The sequence below is a fragment of the Podarcis cretensis genome (assembly GCF_951804945.1).
Source record: "Podarcis cretensis genome assembly, chromosome: 1".
In the NCBI taxonomy this organism is placed as follows: domain Eukaryota; kingdom Metazoa; phylum Chordata; class Lepidosauria; order Squamata; family Lacertidae; genus Podarcis; species Podarcis cretensis.
Window position 1 is genome coordinate 25150334 of NC_137170.1, and position 19358 is coordinate 25169691.

A 19358-nucleotide genomic window follows, 5' to 3' on the forward strand; every position below is an offset into this window, starting at 1 on the left:
TTCCCCTGAATGCTTTGAATACAAACGGCTTTCGGTGAGGGAAGGATGTTCCTTTAAAAATTGGCCTTTCTTTCTTTGGCCTCCTTAAAAAGCAGCTTGGGATTTTTAGGGCTGCAGGAAGCATTTTGAATCCAAGCCACTTCCTCCATCTCCTCTCTGCTGCACCAGGGAGTGCAAGGGAACTCCCCAGGGTAGGCAGTCCCAGCTGACTGTCAGGGTTTCAGCTGCACAGAAATCTCTTCAACCACCAACAATCAGCTGATCAAATATGATGTTCAAAGGCATCATAAAAAGCAGCTCTTATATAAAGCACATAACACTCCTACCTAACTTCTCTTACCCAAGGAAGATATGCAAATTTTCCATTACATGTGCTAATATTTTGAAAATACAGTTTTTAGATTACTATAGGAGAGATTGAAGAAAATGTAGCCAGTTAAAAACACCAAGGACTAGCAAGATGAAAGTTTTCTTATTTTAATAAACACATATGCACTTCAAATTTCCAAGGTCTCAAATACTGCGTGCGTTATACTTATTAATAGCATGCTCAGTTCTTTCTCATTCCTTACCGTTCCAAGCCTGACATATCGCCCTGAGGCGCTAGTCATGGGACGGGCAGTGTGAGCGGTCCTTGGAGTCCTTATGGCCTGTTCAATTGTACCTGGTCGTCCACCCTGTGTACTGGGTCGCACAAATCCTGTAAGGGGTCTTCCTGTCTGGGTCACTGGCCTGAAATGATCCACAGATTGAAAGACACGATGTGTCTGCCTTAGCAGACATGCCACTGGCTGTATCTGCAAATAACTTCTGAAGTTCATGTTGCACTCTGTTACTGTTAGTTCTACACTTCTTTGGGGTTTACATGAAAATTAATTCCCAGTTAAAGGAATACTAACCATAACATAAAACCCCATGTGATTATTTGGAAAGACAATTTATAACACCCCTCATATCATTTAACTACTTTGATTTAAGTGTTGTAGAGTACCATTTTAGGTGTGTGTGTGTGTGTGTGTATAAACACACATATGTATATATGTATACACACAATTTAAATACCTCATCTGTGCTTGTTCTCCATGCTCTGAGCATCTTCCAAATCTCTCTGCTTTTGCTCACATTCCAACACAATTATACTTTCACATGTTTGCTTACATAAGAGAAGACCAGGGTGGGGGGTGGGGGTGAAGGAATCATCTGATTCAATGACCAGTCTGTGGTTATGAGTCAATGAGGGCAGGAAATGCATAAACAGCAATACAGAAGCAACTGAACAACTTAAAGTGTGAAGAACTGCCACAGAGGGTGTAGGAATGGATAAATCAAAAATTTAAGAGAAACTACTCACTGGACAGCATTTACTAGTGAAGGGCAACAGTGAACTATATGTAGTGCATAGACACATGGACTAATTAAATTTATCAATGAACTGAATACCTCACAGCTTGGCTAGGACCTCCACCCTGACCAGTTCCAGGGATTTTCAGTGAAGTACCAGGTCCTACAAACAAAAAAACCTATCATTATTTAATGTAACCAATAGATCAATCTCACCTCTCTAAATCTCTTACCATTTATTTTTTTAACCCTTCTAACTACACAGTAACATGAGGCAGAAAGTTTTCCTGCAGAGCAATCCTAAACTCAGCAGGGCATGACAGAGCGCTGCAACTACTACCACGGTCAGTGAGGTTATATTCATTTAAAAAAAACACAACAAAAATAGCAACTACATCATATAATTGCATTAACTGAAAGTGTTCAGTTATGCCACACTATAGTCTGTGGGAACAATACACTATTTAAGGGAATTGTTAAGTAATTTTGAAATGCTGGGAAGGGAGTCATTGTGTGGCCAAGACATTTTGAAGGAACTATAGATATAGCTTACGTGCAACTTGAGCAATAGCATTTTCGTCAAGCATCATCTCAGCGATGCCTTCCTGATCCACATCAATTTCATCCACGTAAACCATTTCTGTTAATGCTCGTATTTTTAAGCACCAAGCAGCCTAGATGATAAAGAGGGGAACCAAGGTTCAATAAGCCAAAACATCTACAAAAAGACAATGCAATATCAAATTATACAGATAATACAGATGATTGAAGTAACTCAGGAATAGGTCTGTCGGCAGATTTGAGCAAAGGAAGAATAGCAAGATAAAAGGTGAAGACTGTGGCACAGAGAACATATCGCTTTAAATGCAATTAATCCTCAGCCTTGCGGGGAGCACTTTTTGGAAAAAAACACCCAAACCAAATAAAAGTAATCACAGAGCTGGTATTCTGCTGCGTGTGTGATTGGCTCTGCTTTAGTTGTGTACTGACACAATTTTTTTGTGCTTACTAATAACCTGAAGTAAAGTATTCTGTGCAGACCAGTCAGTTTATTGAACAAGTACCAAAAGTAGCTTCTTCCTAAGGGATGAAAAACTCTCAACTCTCTTTTTTGGGAGGGCAAGGAAGAGAGATGTGCACCATCTCTACATATTCTCCCAGTCACTTAATAAAAACCTAATGAGCTAACTGAAGTTAAGGAAAAAAGCTAAAATGGTAAAGTGGAACTGCCAATACAGACCACCATCTGTTTCTCAGGCAAAGATTTGCAATCAAAGTAAATATCAGGCTTTTTATTCACCACAGACATATGCTAAAAACGATGAAAAGCAAGCATTTCAAGTATCAAAGGAAACCTTCCAGATCACAGAAAACCCATGGTTTTTCAAAGCCAAAGAGGTTTCCTAGCGGCCGCCTGCCCACAGTTTAATACAGGGATAGCTTCAAGAAACTTCCAGTTCTCTTACACAGACTACCCCACCCCCTGAAAAAAATGTTTCATATATTAATCTCCAGGGCAAAGGCATCCATGAACAAGATGTAAAGAAAGCAATGTACTTTAAGGCAGTTTAGCAGGTGGAAGTAAAGAGAAAGTTATATAATCAGCTCAGCCATACTTTAAAAAAACCTACATGCTGCAATAATCACAGTAAAATGTCTGGAAGATCCCATGTTAGAGATCATTAGGAAAACAAGCTGAAAATAAAACTGCCGATATTGTTATGCAAACTGATAGCATTCTGGTTGCTGCACCTCAAAGAGAGTATTGTAGAGCTGGCAAAATTTAGGGGGAGAAATGCTACCGGGGGGAGGGGGAGAGAACAGCAGGAACATGATAGAGATGTATGAATTTATGCACAGTGTGGAGGAAGAGCTAGAGGTTTTTCTATTTCTCTCATAATACTAGATTAGTTGAATGCTAGTTAAGTCCCTTGAATACTTATGGATTTCTCCTAACAATTGGCTACTGAAGAGAAGGAACAAGTAGTCAAGAGAACTTTCCATATATCTGATGCCCTATTGAAGCTATGAAGAACGCTGCTACCAAATCTTTTTAGCAACTAATTAAAACAAGGAGAAATTTAGGTTTTTGGTTTGAATGACATTTTTTGTTGTTGAGAAAAATGGACATAATTGTGTGCCTCTTTAACAATTTATATCTTGCCTCCTGCAAAATATCTGAGGCAACTCGTGACATGAATATATCTACTCTGTCTTTTCCCATAGCAAACAAATTGAGTGGATCATTTTAGCAGCTCTGAATATGAATACATTTGAACTCCCAGGGTGCTCTGCCACTTACCTTAATGGACTATCTGGATTACAAGGTAATTTTGTTAGGAGATATGAATGGCGTGGTTTCTACTAACATGGACAAAGCACAAAGACAGGTGGTCTCTAAGGATGGGAGACTACCCAAGACTTTTTTCGAAATGACTGAAAACATGGACTTGATTGATATTTGGAGAACAAGAAACCCTCTTGAGAGAGAGGGAACTTTTTTCTCAGAGGCACAGATGACATGGACAAGAATAGATCAAATATGGATTACTAGTGGAATGGCTCCGAAGATAAAAAAAAGTGGAAATCTGCCCAAAGACATGCTCCGACCATAACGCAGTAAAGATGGAAATGAAATTAACAACAGCTGGTTCCTTTAGATGGAGAATGAATGACACCCTATTTAGAGATGAGGAGATTTACAAAAAGGCCCAAAAAACTTTGAAGGACTATTTTGAGATAAATCTGAGGACAGATGTTGAAAAAAGAGTGATTTGGGACGCAAGTAAGGCCGTGATGCGAGGTTTCCTAATACAACAGAATTCCTTAAAGAGGAAGAAACAAAATGAGAAGAAAGATAAGATTTTGGAAAAAATAAAAGAAGGAGAAAAGAAATTGAGATTTTGAGAGAAATTAAGTTTTACCAGATGCAGTATATGGAATTGATGAATCAAGAGATAGAATGGAAAATCAAGCAAATGAGACAGAAGACATTTGAATCAGCAGATAAATGTGGGAAACTTCTAGCATGGCAATTGAAGAAGAGACAAAAATTGAACACAGTCACAAGTTTGGAGGTGGATGGAAAGAATATTTTTAAACCAAATGAGATTAGTAATTGTTTTCAGAGTTATTTCAGGAAATTATACGCACAAGGGCCGGAAAACGAAGGAGATATAGAAGACTTTCTTAAGAAATATGGATTACAAAAAATTTCACAACAAAGTATGTTGGTTCTGAATGAGAAAATAACAGATCAAGAAATAGAGGGCGCCATTCAAAATATGCAATTAGGTAAATCTCCAGGACCAGATGGACTAACCTCCAGATATTATAAAGTTTTGAAGGAATGGTTAATACAGCCGTTGAAGGAGGTTTGTAATGAAATATTAGAGGGGAAAAAGGCACCTGAATCGTGGAAAGAAGCTTTTATTACACTTATACCAAAGACTGAAACTGAAAAGAATCAGATCAAGAACTACCGCCCTATATCATTACTTAATGTGGATTATAAAATATTTGCTGACATTTTAGCAAAAAGACTGAAGAGGGTGTTGGTGGAGGAGATTCATAAGGACCAGGCAGGCTTTCTCCCAGGAAGACATTTATCAGATAATGTAAGGAATATAATTGACATTATGGAACTGCTGACAGTAAATATCAATACAAAGGCAGTTTTAATTTTTGTGGACGCGGAGAAAGCTTTTGATAATATTTCTTGGAACTTCATGAAGAAGAATCTCCATGGGATGGGGGTAGGCCAAAGGTTTGAAAATGGTATAGGTGCAATATACTCTGAACAAAAAGCAAAGTTAATTGTAAATAATGTGGTTACTGAAGAACTTTCTATAGAAAAAGGGACACGGCAGGGGTGCCCAATATCCCCATTACTTTTTATATCAGTCCTGGAGGTCTTGCTGAATATGATTAGGGGGGACCAGCTGGTAAAAGGAATTCAGGTCAGAGCTAAACAATATAAATTGAAGGCATTTGCAGATGACTTAGTATTGACTTTACAAGAGCCAGACACTAGTACAAAAAGAGTCTTAGAATTAATTCAAGTTTTTGGCCAGGTGGCAGGATTTAAACTGAATAAACAAAAAACTAAAGTCTTGGAAAAAAATTTAACAAATGTTGAAAGAGAGAGGTTTCAAAGTGAAACTGGGTTAATGGTGGCAAAGAAAGTAAATTATTTGGGGATTAATACGACATCTAAAAATGCGAATTTATTCAAAGATAATTATGATAAATGTTGGACAGAGGTTAAGAAAGATCTAGAAATATGGTCGAACTTGAAGCTTTCCTTGTTAGGCCGAATTGCTGTGATCAAAATGAATGTATTGCCTAGAATGTTATTTTTGTTTCAGACATTACAAATTGTGGATAAATTAGATTGCTTCAAGAAGTGGCAGAAAGACATATCTAAATTTGTCTGGCAGGGCAAAAAGCCCAGAATAAAATTCAAGATATTAACTGATACAAAAGAAAGAGGGGGGTTTGCCCTGCCGGACTTAAGATTGTACTATGAATCGGCAGCTTTCTGCTGGTTGAAAGATTGGCTACTTCTTGACAATACAGACATTTTGGATTTGGAAGGATTTGACAATAGATTTGGGTGGCATGCATATATATGGTACGACAAGGTTAAAGTTCATAAAGGTTTCAAAAACCATATTGTTAGGAAAGCACTATACAATGTTTGGATTCGATATAAGATTTGTTGGAAAATAAAACTCCTAGGTGGCTATCACCAATGGAGGCTAAGGAGGTGAAGAAACTTAATATGGAATCTAAATGGCCAAAATATTTTGAAATTTTAGAGCAAGAAAGTGGCAAATTTAAATTACAGAGTTTTGAGAAAATAAAGTCCAAGGTACGAGATTGGCTCCATTACTATCAAATAATGGAGACTTTTAAACAAGACAGGAAAATTGGCTTCCAGGTGGAGAAATCGAAACTAGAAACAGAATTGTTAGAACCCAATACTAAGAATTTATCAAGAATGTATAATTTGTTGCTGAAGTGGAATACAATAGATGAGACAGTCAAGTCAGCTATGATTAAATGGGCACAGGACATTGGTCATGACATTATATTTGCTGACTGGGAACAGTTATGGACCACCGGTATTAAATTTACGGCATGTAATGCCTTAAGAGAAAATATTATTAAAATGATTTATAGGTGGTACATGACCCCAGTCAAGCTTGCGAAGATTTATCATTTGTCCAATAATAAATGTTGGAAATGTAATGAGACTGAAGGTACCTTCTTCCACCTTTGGTGGACCTGCCCAAAGATTAAAGCCTTTTGGGAAATGATCTATAATGAAATTAAGAAGGTACTTAAATGTACCTTTCATAAGAAGCCAGAGGCATTTCTCTTGGGCATGGTCGGCCAATTGGTGTCAAGGAAGGATAAGATTTTTTTTATGTACGCCACTACAGCAGCAAGGATCCTCCTAGCAAAGTACTGGAAGACACAAGAATTACCTACACTGGAAGAATGGCAGACGAAAGTGATTGACTTTATGGGATTGGCAGAAATGACTGGCAGAATCCGTGACCAAGAGAAAGAGACGGTGGAGGAAGATTGGAAGAAGTTCAAAGCCTATCTTAAGAATTGTTATAAAATTGATGAGTGCTAAAATGTCAAGGGAAAGGAAGATGCAGAATTACAGCTGAAATTGTTTGATGAATTAAGATGAAATTGAGAAAGATAATAAGTTTGAATTAATTGGAGTAAAGGGTTGCTGAAAAATTGCAAGATAAGGATGCAAGAAGGGTGGGGTATGGGGAAGTCCGAGAAAGAAGGTCTATGAAAATGAGGTTATGAAATTATATTTGTGTGTTTGTTTTTGTTTGTTGATGTTTGTATGTTGTTTTGTTTTAAAATTGGAAAATTAATAAAAAAATATTAAATAATAATAATAATAATAATAATAATAATAATGTGGCTATTCTTGAATGAAGGAATTTCAAAGGGAGACAACAACAGGAAAATACTAAATAACAATTTCTTATAGATTCAACTCTTATCACCTGTGGCTTAAATTGGGATAATGGGTTTTGTATCATCTTCTATGAGTTTATTAGCTTATCAATGTCAGAATGTTTGTGTTTTCAACAAGAGTGTTTCACCATTAAGCTTTTGTCACTGTCTACTTTATTTCATTTCCCTCAGACCATATTGTTTACAATCCCCTCTCCCAGGTGCACACATATACCATTTATGCATCTGATGATAATGGACTCCAGTTCATTATGCCATAAGTTAAAGCCGATACAGCAAAAACAACAGTCTTGATTGTAACAGGCCAGCACCTATAGACACTGCTCTTGCTCATTTTAGCAACCACTGAACAAAGCTCTCTGTATGCCAAGTGTCCCCAAGCTTTTTGGTACTGGGTGCTCATTTAGAAATCTAATAAACTTTTATGAGGAACACAAAATACCTGTTTTACAGAAGAAAAATGGCAAAGCTCAGAATCTCCATTGACAGAATAGCATTTATGTACAGCCTAAACCAAATGAAAAAAGGGGGAGAAACAGGCAACCTTCTTAAACAAACCACCCACGGTAAGTTTTTTAAAACTCCTCCATTTCAGGTTTTTTAACAACAACAACAAAATTGGGATGGGCAGGGGGTCTTGGTGGGCACGAAGGGAGGATTGGTGGATGCTGCAGTGCCCATGGGGACTACCATATTTTTTGCTCTATAAGACTCACTTTTTCCCTCCTAAAAAGTAAGGGGAAATGTGTTTGCGTCTTACGGAGGAAATGCAGGCTGCGCAGCTATCCCAGAAGCCAGAACAGCAAGAGGGATTGCTACTTTCACTGCGCAGCAATCCCTCTTGCTGTTCTGGCTTCTGAGATTCAGAATATTATTTTTCTTTTTTTCCTCCTCCAAAAACTAGGTGTGTCTTGTGGTCTGGTGCGTCTTATAGAGTGAAAAATACGGTAGGTTGGTAGCCTGAGAAGTATGTCCTTCTATAGTCCTACATTTTACGTTTTACAGAGGCTTATGGAAAAAAGCTTCTAAAAGCATTAAGCAGTCAGAAGTAAGAAACTACAGACAACAATCCCCAGAGTGTAGTTTAAGTTAAACTCCTATTTTCCAGTAGCTTGGCAGGAGATGGCAGTGCCAAAGCCCTCATTCACACCATCTGGCTGGGATCAATACCACACAACCAGGCCCCTTCCCATCCCATCTGCTGCTAGGATTAAGAGAACAAAATTTTAAATATTACTTATTTCAGATTTTATGGACAATTTTATGCAATTCACAGTCTGGAAAAGATATATACAGAGCTTGGATTACGTTTTGGGTTGCGTCCCACCCTCAACTCCCTTGAAATCAACATTTCAGCTAAACATGTGTGATAAAATATACATACACATGTCTAGGTAAGTAGAGCTGCCCCTGTAAGTCACACTGAACTCCATTTATAAATAAACTATTTTATTTATTTAACAAAACCTATGTATCGTTTACTCTAAGCAGTTCACAAAGAAAAATATAAAACATTCCTTTAAAATAGTGGTGAAAATGAATATTTAAAAAGTTAAAACTAACATCTGCAAATGTAACAAATGTAAACCAAATATAAATAAAATCAGCAACTCAAAATAAACTGTACATAATAAAATTACTTGTTAAAATTGCATGTCTGGATAGGCTTACTGAAACAAGCAAAAAAGCCTTTAGCATGAGCTGAAACCAACACAACTAAGGTGCCTGCCTCATATTAATGAGCAGGGAGTACTGCCACATTAAACAATCAATTCATTTTAAGAGCAGTATGAACATTATGTGGTAGTACACTTCCACAGATCGAAGCAGTCAAGTGGATACATATGGGGTGAGACAAGCCTTCAACTAAACTAGGCCCTTAAAGAGTGAAGCCACTTGAGATTAGCAGTTGCTTGCAAATGTCCTGGGTGTACTTGATGGAGATGACTTCATATATGAAGAATCGGTCAAAGAAGAAGGAGGAGGAGGAGGATATATGAAGAATCGGTCAAAGAAGAAGGAGGAGGAGGAGTTTGGATTTGATATCCCGCTTTATCACTACCCTAAGGAGTCTCAAAGAGGCTAACAATCTCCTTTCCCTTCCTCCCCCACAACAAACACTCTGTGAGGTGAGTGGGGCTGAGAGACTTCAGAGAAGTGTGACTAGCCCAAGGTCACCCAGCAGCTGCATGTGGAGGAGCGGAGACGCGAACCCGGTTCACCAGATTACGAGTCCACTGCTCTTAACCACTACACCATGCTGGACGTGCTGATGGACAGCAGGACCATGCTGAAGTGAGGAAACACAGCCACGTTCACCAGGCTGGTGTTTCTGCTCATCATCTCAAGCTCCATGGCTTTGCTAGTGATTGCTGTGGCTTCTCCTCAGAGGTGAAAGGAGAACATGTCCCTTCCCACATCTCTTATTCTCATATTCTAGAGGGGACTATGAAATCAAGCAGTGTGCCTAAAGTCATCTGGAGAGTTTATACAATTTAAACTCTGGAGAGTTGAAATTATAATCAGGCATATCCTTATTAGCATTAGCTATTAGTTATTATACTACACTCTGATGTGAATTTAGACATTTATTTTTTATTAGCAAATATTTTGAGAAGTTTTCATCACCACTCCATCTCTTATTATTTCACCACTGATCCAGAAGGCACAGAATTTGCATCAATGATGAAACATGTATGAGGCAGCACTAAGAAATTAATGAACATGGAACATTAAGACCAAAGCAACAAAATACTAAACATATTTTTTTGCACACATTATATAATTATTATACAGTTCAACAACAGTTGACAATTGCTTTTCTCTTGTCAACCAATACTATAAACTGGTGTTAGTTCCTTGCCTTCAAATTGACATATGGTACACAAAGAACAATAATCAGATTAGACAACTAATCAGGATGATCAACCACGACAGCAGCACAGAAGCATGTTCCTGCTATAAAACAAAGAAACCCAATATACATATTTTTCCTATGGTTGATGATGAAAGGTTATTTCCAGCAGCAGAACCTGACAGACTGCAATCCTGTATCCACTTGTCTGGGAGTAAAGGTAAAGGTAAAGGTACCCCTGCCCGTACGGGCCAGTCTTGACAGACTCTGGGGTTGTGCGCCCATCTCACTTAAGAGGCCAGGGGCCAGCGCTGTCCGGAGACACTTCCGGGTCACGTGGCCAGCGTGACAAAAGCGTGACAAAGCTGCATCTGGCGAGCCAGCGCAGCACACGGAAACGCCGTTTACCTTCCCGCTGGTAAGCGGTCCCTATTTATCTACTTGCACCCGGAGGTGCTTTCGAACTGCTAGGTTGGCAGGCGCTGGGACCGAGCAGCGGGAGCACACCCTGCCGCGGGGATTCGAACCGCCGACCTTTCGATCGGCAAGCCCTAGGCGCTGAGGCTTTAACCCACAGCGCCACTTTCAGTAGACAAGCACAAGACTGCAGTTAGTTCCTCTCTCAAATGCTTGTTTAAAGTGATGTACATTTACTTGAAGTTTCAATGACAACATAATTCTAGGCATGTCCACTCGTAAGTAAGTCCCATTAAGTTCAATGGAGCACTCTCTGTTAAGTGTGTATAGGACTGTGCCCTGGATGACATGTGTTGCACTCCCTATTAAATGTGGGATTGCAGCTTTAATTTTTAATCTCCAATACCGATTGTTCTGGCAGCAAGTTAACGCTGCTGCTGTTTTAAACTGTACGTTTTGTAGATTAGACCCATGGACACAAACTACTACATGAAAAATTCTCCTGCCCCCCCAGTTTGTCTGTGTCTGTCAAATAATCACTTAACAATCAGATCTTGCGACTTACAGTACAATGCATTGCAATTAAAATGGGGCATATGGCCTGTGACACCAGCATGGTATCACAATAGTTATGTTTTCTGTCATGTCTAGTTTATGTAGTATCAATACAATAAATAAGGTTTGTGATATATAGAGATAGATAAATAGATAGATGGATGGATGATAGAGAGATATTATAGAAAAGATGACATCAAGACGCTTAAGTACTTGATAGATTAATTGATTAGACAGGCACCCTCCTTGCTGAACTTGAGGCACACAACTAAGACTCTCGTTCCAGTAGGAATTTTAAGGTAGTGTTTAAGTTTCACAAATTGTTATCTTTTCATTGTCCTATTTACTGTGGATTGTTTCTATGTACACCACATAGAAACGTGACTAATTAAGCTGTATAAAAATGTCTTAAATAAATAAATATTTATTCACTGTATTCCTTTCAGTGCCCTGCTGAAGACATTATTTAGACAAGCCTTCCCAGATGTTACGAAAGTCTGTAGTGTTAATTTGTTTTAGTCTATTTTACTGCGGTTTGAACCTGTTTTAAATCATGATTTTAGTGATTTTTATTTTAGTGATTATTTTATCGTTCTATCCTTTTGCAAACCACTCTGAGATTTTTCTACAATTAAATAGTATACAGTGGTACCTTGGGTTACATACGCTTCAGGTTACAGACTCCGCTAACCAAGAAATATTACCTCGGGTTAAGAACTTTGCTTCAGGATGAGAACAGAAATCGTGCTCCGGCGACGCAGCAGCAGCGGGAAGCCCCATTAGCTAAAGTGGTGCTTCAGGTTAAGAACAGTTTCAGGTTAAGAACGGACCTCTGGAACCCAAGGTACCACTGTATATATATTATGAAACATAAAATAACATTCTTATGAACAAAACTATGTCATAAAGATAAACCTTGTCCCCATGTCCCACTCTATCTTCAATGAAGCATATATATTTGATCCTGGTGCATATATTTTAAAGTAATTACTTTAAATTATGGTGATGACACTGAATTATACACCAGTACTGTACTTCCCAGGGACGCGGGTGGCGCTGTGGGTTAAACCACAGAGCCAAGGACTTGCCGATCAGAAGGTCGGTGGTTTGAATACTCGCAACGGGGTGAACTCCCATTGCTCGGTCCCTGCTCCTGCCAACCTAGCAGTTCAAAAGCACGTCAATAATTATTATTATTATTATTATTATTATTATTATTATTATTATTTATTTGTTCCCCAACCACTCTGGGCGGCTTCCAAAAAAATATTAAAATCCTCTAATACATCAAACATTTAAAGCTTCCCTAAACTGGGCTGCCTTCAGATGTCTTCTAAAAGTCTGGTAGTTGTTGTTCTCTTTGACATCTGGTGGGAGGGTGTTCCACAGGGAGGGCGCCACTACCGAGAAGGCCCTCTGCCTGGTTCCCTGTAATTTGGCTTCTCACAGTGAGGGAACCGCCAGAAGGCCCTCGGTGCTGGATCTCAGTGTCCGGGCAGAATGATGGGGGTGGAGACGCTCCTTTAGGTATACTGGACCGAGGCCATTTAGGGCTTTAAAGGTCAGCACCAACACTTTGAATTGTGCTCGGAAACATACTGGGAGCCAATGAAGGTCTTTTAAGACCGGTGTTATGTGGTCTCGGCGGCCGCTCCCAGTCACCAGTCTAGCTGCCGCGTTCTGGATTAGTTGTAGTTTCCGGGTCACCTTCAAAGGTAGCCCCACGTAGAGCGCATTGCAGTAGTCCAAGCGGGAGATAACCAGAGCATGCACCACTCTGGCAAGACAGATAGGGTCTCAGCCTGCGTACCAGATGGAGCTGGTAAACAGCTGCCCTGGACACAGATTTAACCTGTGCCTCCATGGACAGCTGCGAGTCCAAAATGACTCCCAGGCTGCTCACCTGGTCCTTCAGGGGCACAGTTACCCCATTCAGGACCAGGGAATCCTCCACACCTGCCCGCCTCCTGTCCCCCAAGAACAGTACTTCTGTCTTGTCAGGATTCAACCTCAATCTGTTAGCCGCCATCCAACCTCCAACCGCCTCCAGGCACTCACACAGGACCTTCACCGCCTTCACTGGTTCTGAAGTGCAAGTAGATAAATAGGTACCGCTCCGGCAGGAAGGTAAACGGCGTTTCCGTGTGCTGCTCTGGTTCGCCAGAAGCGGCTTAGTCATGCTGGCCACATGACCTGGAAGCTGTATGCCGGCTCCCTCAGCCAATAAAGCAAGATGAGCGCCGCAACCCCAGAGTCGGTCACAACTGGGCCTAATGGTCAGGGGTCCCTTTACCTTTACTGTACTTCCCATTAAGTCCCGAAGGACTAAATAACTTTTATTTGTTTGCTCTTTCAGCTTTTTCTTAAGGTAAATCCCTACATGCAGCCTAGGTTTATATGCTATATTTTAAAATGCCAATATATAGCATTAAACCTTTATCCTGGGCATCATTTCAGTGCTTATTGTATTACAAATCTTGCAACGAGTCTGCAGATCTGATTCTACATGCATCATGTCATATTATATGGCTGAGAGAATGCTGGGAGCACATTACAGCAGTGTCCCAGATTCTACAATGAGTTACAATTGTTCTTTGATCTCTCAAGAACACAACAACTTTCACCCAGAATACACAAGAAACCACTTCTATCCTGTTCCAATATAATTTACGAGTTGTGTATACCTTCTTGAGGTTACAGTTGGCTGATTAAATAGGGAAAACTAGAATGCTGAGCTTTTCTAAGTAATTTGTACCAAAATTTTGGAGCTGTGGCTTCCTAAAGATCCGCCAGATCACAATGGAAAGCATGTGAGATAGTATTTAAGTTAAGCAAATAGGCAACTGAGGCTTTTAGCATGTGGTCTTTTAGTTGCTTTAACCAAATTTTAACAGGTTTAAAATCTGTGTTTTAAATCTACCATCACCTGCCCTAAGATTAATTTATGTCTCAGTTCAGAACATCCTACAGCTCTGGCAGGACTGGAAACTATGGTTTGTTTGTACTTCACTTTGGCAAAATATAGAAGCAGAAAGCTTCTAATCTCCTCCTGTGATGTGAAAGTTGGAATACACAAGGCCTAAGTTTACTGTGGCTTTTTCATGAATCTCCAAACTATGGGCTGGATCCAGACTTCCCATGAGTGTAGTTTCACTCATGTGACATTCCCACTGAAGGTCATTTTCATCCATTCCTCCCTATAAAACTGCTCCAAATGATTTGGGAACCATCTGGAACAGCTGGGAGGTGGTGCTGGGGTCTAACAGGGTAATGAGAAATCAGTTAAAATTGCCTCCCCTTTTCCACGCAATTAAGAGTTTATGCTGGATCAAAGTTCCTTCCAGGAACAGGAGGAGTCCTTTGGTTCATGGAAGGGCATATCTGGATCTAAACCTATAGCTGGAAGGATTGTCCGAATTAAACCATTGTGTTTGTGTCATATAAAACCAGTTCCTGGGTTCACTGCTGTCACACATAGACATAATGCAGTTAAGGTCTGGCTTGGTCCTCAAAGTTGTCTCCATCAATTTCCCTGGAACAAAAACCATCAATCTTCAACTTGGAACACTGTTAAATGGGCAAGACTTGACCACTCCTGCACATGCTGTGTGACCTTCACTGATAGATATGGGGGGGGGGATGGATTACAATACAAAAGCCCTTCCTTAGCTGTCACAATGTCAGACATTTAGGCAATGTATTCAAAATAAATTAAAATATCCTCACTCCTCTATCTGAATCCTTCCCATCTTGTTGATACCTTTCTTCAACTGTAAGTACACAATAAACCACAACACACCAAATTATATTAGTACAGTGGTACCTCTAGATACGAACGGGATCCATTCCGGAGCCCCGTTCACATCTAGAGGTAAACGTAACTAGCAATGGCACGTCTGCGCTCGTCGCTTTTCGCCGCTTCTGCGCATGATGTCATTTTGAGCGTCTGGCATGCGCAAGCGGCAAAACCCGGAAGTAACGTGCTCCATTACTTCCGGGTTGCCAAGGAGCGCAACTCGAACGCGCTCAACTCGAAGCATATTTAACCCGAGGTATGACTGTAATGAAAAGAGTGGCACTGCTACTTCCTAAATCTTGGAAACAATGCTCATGGTAATATAGCCTGAAATGGTACTTGTTGTTGTTCTCTCTTACATTCCAGATGTACCTTGTTGGCTCATGTTCAACAATAATTCTCTCTTCAAGTCTTCAAGTGCTATTTTTTTTTTATAAAATTTTTATTAGGTTTTCACATTTTATAAAACAAAAACAAAAACAAAAACAAAACATATATATTTTTAAACTCTTATTTTCATTACCCCCTTTCCCTGACTTCCCCCCACCCCCTCTTCATACATCCCAATTCCAAAAATTAGTTCAGCAAGTTCTTATCTCCCATCTTTAACATATTACTGTTATTTTTAAACTTAATCCTTTTTACTTATCCAAATTTAATTTATCCAATTCTCTTTTAAACATTAAATCTTTTTTTTTCTAAGGTCGACCTAATTACCCTTCCACAAATTTCTCCCTTTGTATTTTTGTTAATTATATGTCATAATGGCCAAATACAAAAATCATAAAATTTTGAAATTCTGTTCTCCCCTCCCTCCCTACCCCAGTTTCCATCCCTTCCCAAGCAATTATCCTAGCCCGGATTCCTCACATCAGAGGCCTTCAAGTCTCTGTCAGTCTCTCTCTGCCGATTTTGTTGGTAGCCCTTTTTGTTGGTCCTCAGGTCTCGAAGGAATTCTATCTCAGTCACATCATATTTTCTTCCATCCAAGATACTTAATAGCAGTTGCTGCAAAAAGTCAGTTGATCTCCCATACTCAAGGAGGAAGTCCCAATCATATTTCTTTACTCTTTTGAATTCCAATATTCCAAGTGCTCCCGGGACTTCCTCCTTCATCTTTCTCATCTTTCGCAGATTTGTAATCCAAATATCTTCTTCTTTATTTCCTGACAATATGGGCTTCTGATTGATATTTTCCTGCACTTTTTCCATTCCTTCTTTTCTCTCCACCGGTTCCAAAAAAGTTTTTTCTGGTTCAGCTGCAGATTCCTTATCAGGCAAATCCTTTATGCATTCAGCAGAGTCGTTTTTTTTGGAATTCAAGGTCATAAGTTCTTTGTTCATAGCCGTACTCTGCTCTTGCAGGATTCCCACGAGAAAAAACATTCTTTCTATCTCTACCAGTAATTTTCCCTCTGCAGCCATTGTAATGTCTCTAGTTCCCCCTAGGGGGATTACAGTTGCTTGATAGTCCTTTTCCAACAGCCCGTTACTTTGTTGTTTATGACTACGTTGTTTCCAGCCACCTCAGTTCAAAAGCAACACTTTTAGTTCAGAAAGTTATTAAATAACAAAGTTCTTAAATTTTAGCCGCCCGTTTGACAGCTCCTTTGACAGCTGTCAAACTCCTTGTTCTTTTTCCTCCGGCTCACACACAGGACGCTCCCGGGTTCGGGAGGGGGGGGGTTACACAAAAGCTTCCAAAACTCCTCACTTTCTCTCCAGCACAAAGACTTCTTCTGTCAAACTCATGGAACACCAAATCTAACACCAAAAACAGTACTCTCCACCTTAGTCCACCGATCCTTGCTTTAGATCGTTTGTAGATAGGGGGTGCGGACTTCCCTTTAGCACATCCCCCGGTTGTACCGAATTCAAAGATATAGATTTTAAAGTCCAAATTCCATTCTACTCACGGGTTATTTGTTTCCAGTCCGAATTTTGGGGAAAAAGTCAGCGCTGTCCGGCCATGGCACGCGGCTTCGCTCCACTGAAGTAGCGGTCTATTCTCAGCACCACGCCGCTCCCCGTACCCTGTCCGTAGCCTTTAAAAAGGCTCTTCATGGGTCAGGGAGGGCGCTTAAAGGTGCCCACCGAGTCACCAAGTCCGCAGGCTTCCGCGCCTGCGGTTTCTGAGGGTCCCCGCGTCGCCAGCACGGTAGGACCCGTCTTCAGCAGAGCCGATTCCCTCCGGAGCTCGGAGGGAATCCGCCATTAGCCGATCGCGCTAACCCGGAAGTTCAAGTCTTCAAGTGCTATTGCCTAGCTAGACATCTCCCATGGTGTATGTAGGCTTTGTTCGTTGTTCTCATGGCTAACATTTTACATTTCTCTTTTGAATTCTCTCAAACTAACCTTCCAATTTAACCATGTTTAATCAGAGATGAGCCCTATTAAATTCAATGTGACTTTCTCTCATCAGTGGGTTAGGAATGCATTTTAAATTATCATCTGACATACTTGCCAATTTTTCCAGTTTACAATGCTAGCAAATCTAATAAGTGAACAGTCTCCTTCACCCAAATAATTACTGAACTTATTCCCTCCGAAACCAGATCAAGAATAGAGCCTTTCTGAATGCTACTGAATATTTATTTTCAACGTAACATCATACCATAAAGTATTTAATCTTGCATTGGTTTCTTAGAAAGTTCTCTGCTCATCTTACAAGAGCACCTTCTAAAGCATAATTCTCAAACATAGTTGCGAAGAAAGTACTGTATGCAGAACTATGTCAAAAGTTATCCTATACCAAAAGTAATTATCAAAGGATACTAGGTAGTTTGGGTGCAGTTTGTTCTAAATAAAATCTTACAAATTACTTATTTTATAGATTATAAAGAGAACCAGTTTGTCTCAGGTTTTTGTGGTCTTTTCCATTCTCCAGTATTTCAAAGTTTGCTTTGTCAAAGAAGTTCAGTCTACTTACTTAAAAGATGCATGGGAAGAGGTTGACGCAGTTGTTGCTAAGGAACTTGTAAATAATTATGTTAATAACTAATAGGAAAGCTTCCATGAAAAGAAAGAAGCTTCCATTTCCATGCCCTCCTTTTCTTTTACCCTACTTCAAAACTAACCACTTTTGTTATAAAGCTACAAACAACCCTGTGGCACCTTAAAGATCAGCAAATTTATTATGGCACAAACTTCTGTGCACTTCAACTGTTCATTATCCAGAGTTGCAGGGGTGTGTGTGTGTGTGTGTAAAAGGGAAGGTCAGAGGGAAATGAAATGCATAAAAGTACAGAGGGGATAGCCATACACTTAAAAAAAAAAAGTTTTGTGAATTGCTGCTCTTAGCTGACAAGACATTCCAGCATTAGTCAGGCAACTAAGCCATAAAATGTGTTTAAAATCCTTTGTCTAAGTTTCAGCCTACAAGTGGAACCGCATCATTCACGACACCATGGAGCAAAGAGAGCTCTTTGTATCTGGTGCCTGGAGTCTTCTTGTCAAGGTGTGCATATTGCTGGCGCGCGCGCACAGGTACATACACAAACAAGCAAACAAACAAACAAGAGCAAGAAGTGCAACAGGCATAGCTGTCAACCTTCCCTTTTTTTTGCTGGAAATTCCCTTATTTCAGAGCCGTTTCCCGCTGCTATCCCGGATTGTTAGATATCCCGTAGACTGTCTCCGGGACAGGTGAGGCAGCTGATCCCTTATTTTCAAATCCGAAAGTTGACCGCTATGGCAACAGGCAGTCTTCCACTGCTACGCAAAATGCCGGCGCGTGTGCACGGTTAAGGGAGGAGACCTCCAAATGCGCCAAGAGCCATCTTTATCTTTTTAATCTGCCTGCCCATGGCCCCATTTTACGTCCTTTCCCCGCGGGGACCCAGCACCCCACACGCCCACACCCCGACTCTACCCGACTTGACCTGGTCTCCGGGCTCCTTTTCCAGCAGCTGGGAGCAGAGATCCGAGCAGAGCTGGAACTTCCTCCGCCTGAAGTAACTCAAGGCGTGCAGCAGCGGGTCCATTTCCAGCCCCATAGCGGGCCACAGGCGCGGCGAGTCGACGACGGGAGCAGCGCACCTCGCCGCGCTGCCTTCTGCCTAGGCCCCGCGCCCCAACTTAGCTTTGCCCAGCAACGCTACAGCCAGGGTCCTCGCCAGCGTGTAGTCGGCTAAGCAACTGCCTGCGCAGGGGGAAAAACAACAACCGAGTGGAGCCTTAGCTCTCCCTCGCTGCTCAGCCCTTCCCGCTCGCCTTGCGTGAGAAGCTGTGCTCTATTTTGTTTTTGTATTATTTCCCCTCTCCTTTGCAGGGAATTAAGGCTGCCGGTTGCTGGCAGGGTTCTTTCCCCTGGTGCTACTATATTTCTGAGAAATGTTTTTATGTTTTTTTAAAGGGCAAGCTTTTCGCAGCAGGAATGTTTCG

General features: G+C 40.5%; 1 protein-coding gene across 1 annotated transcript in view; it reads right to left on the minus strand.

The window, feature by feature from the left end:
- Nucleotides 1-19093, minus strand: part of TTC8 (tetratricopeptide repeat domain 8) — a 40832-nt gene extending 21739 nt beyond the window's left edge. The window contains exons 1-4 of the mRNA XM_079948746.1: nucleotides 18857-19093; nucleotides 1895-2015; nucleotides 1441-1504; nucleotides 573-732 (exon numbers count right to left, since the gene is read on the minus strand). Coding sequence (XP_079804872.1) covers nucleotides 573-732; nucleotides 1441-1504; nucleotides 1895-2015; nucleotides 18857-18970 — 459 coding nt within the window. The 5' untranslated portion in view covers nucleotides 18971-19093. The remainder of the gene's footprint in view (nucleotides 1-572; nucleotides 733-1440; nucleotides 1505-1894; nucleotides 2016-18856) is intronic.
- Nucleotides 19094-19358: the final 265 nt, after the last annotated feature.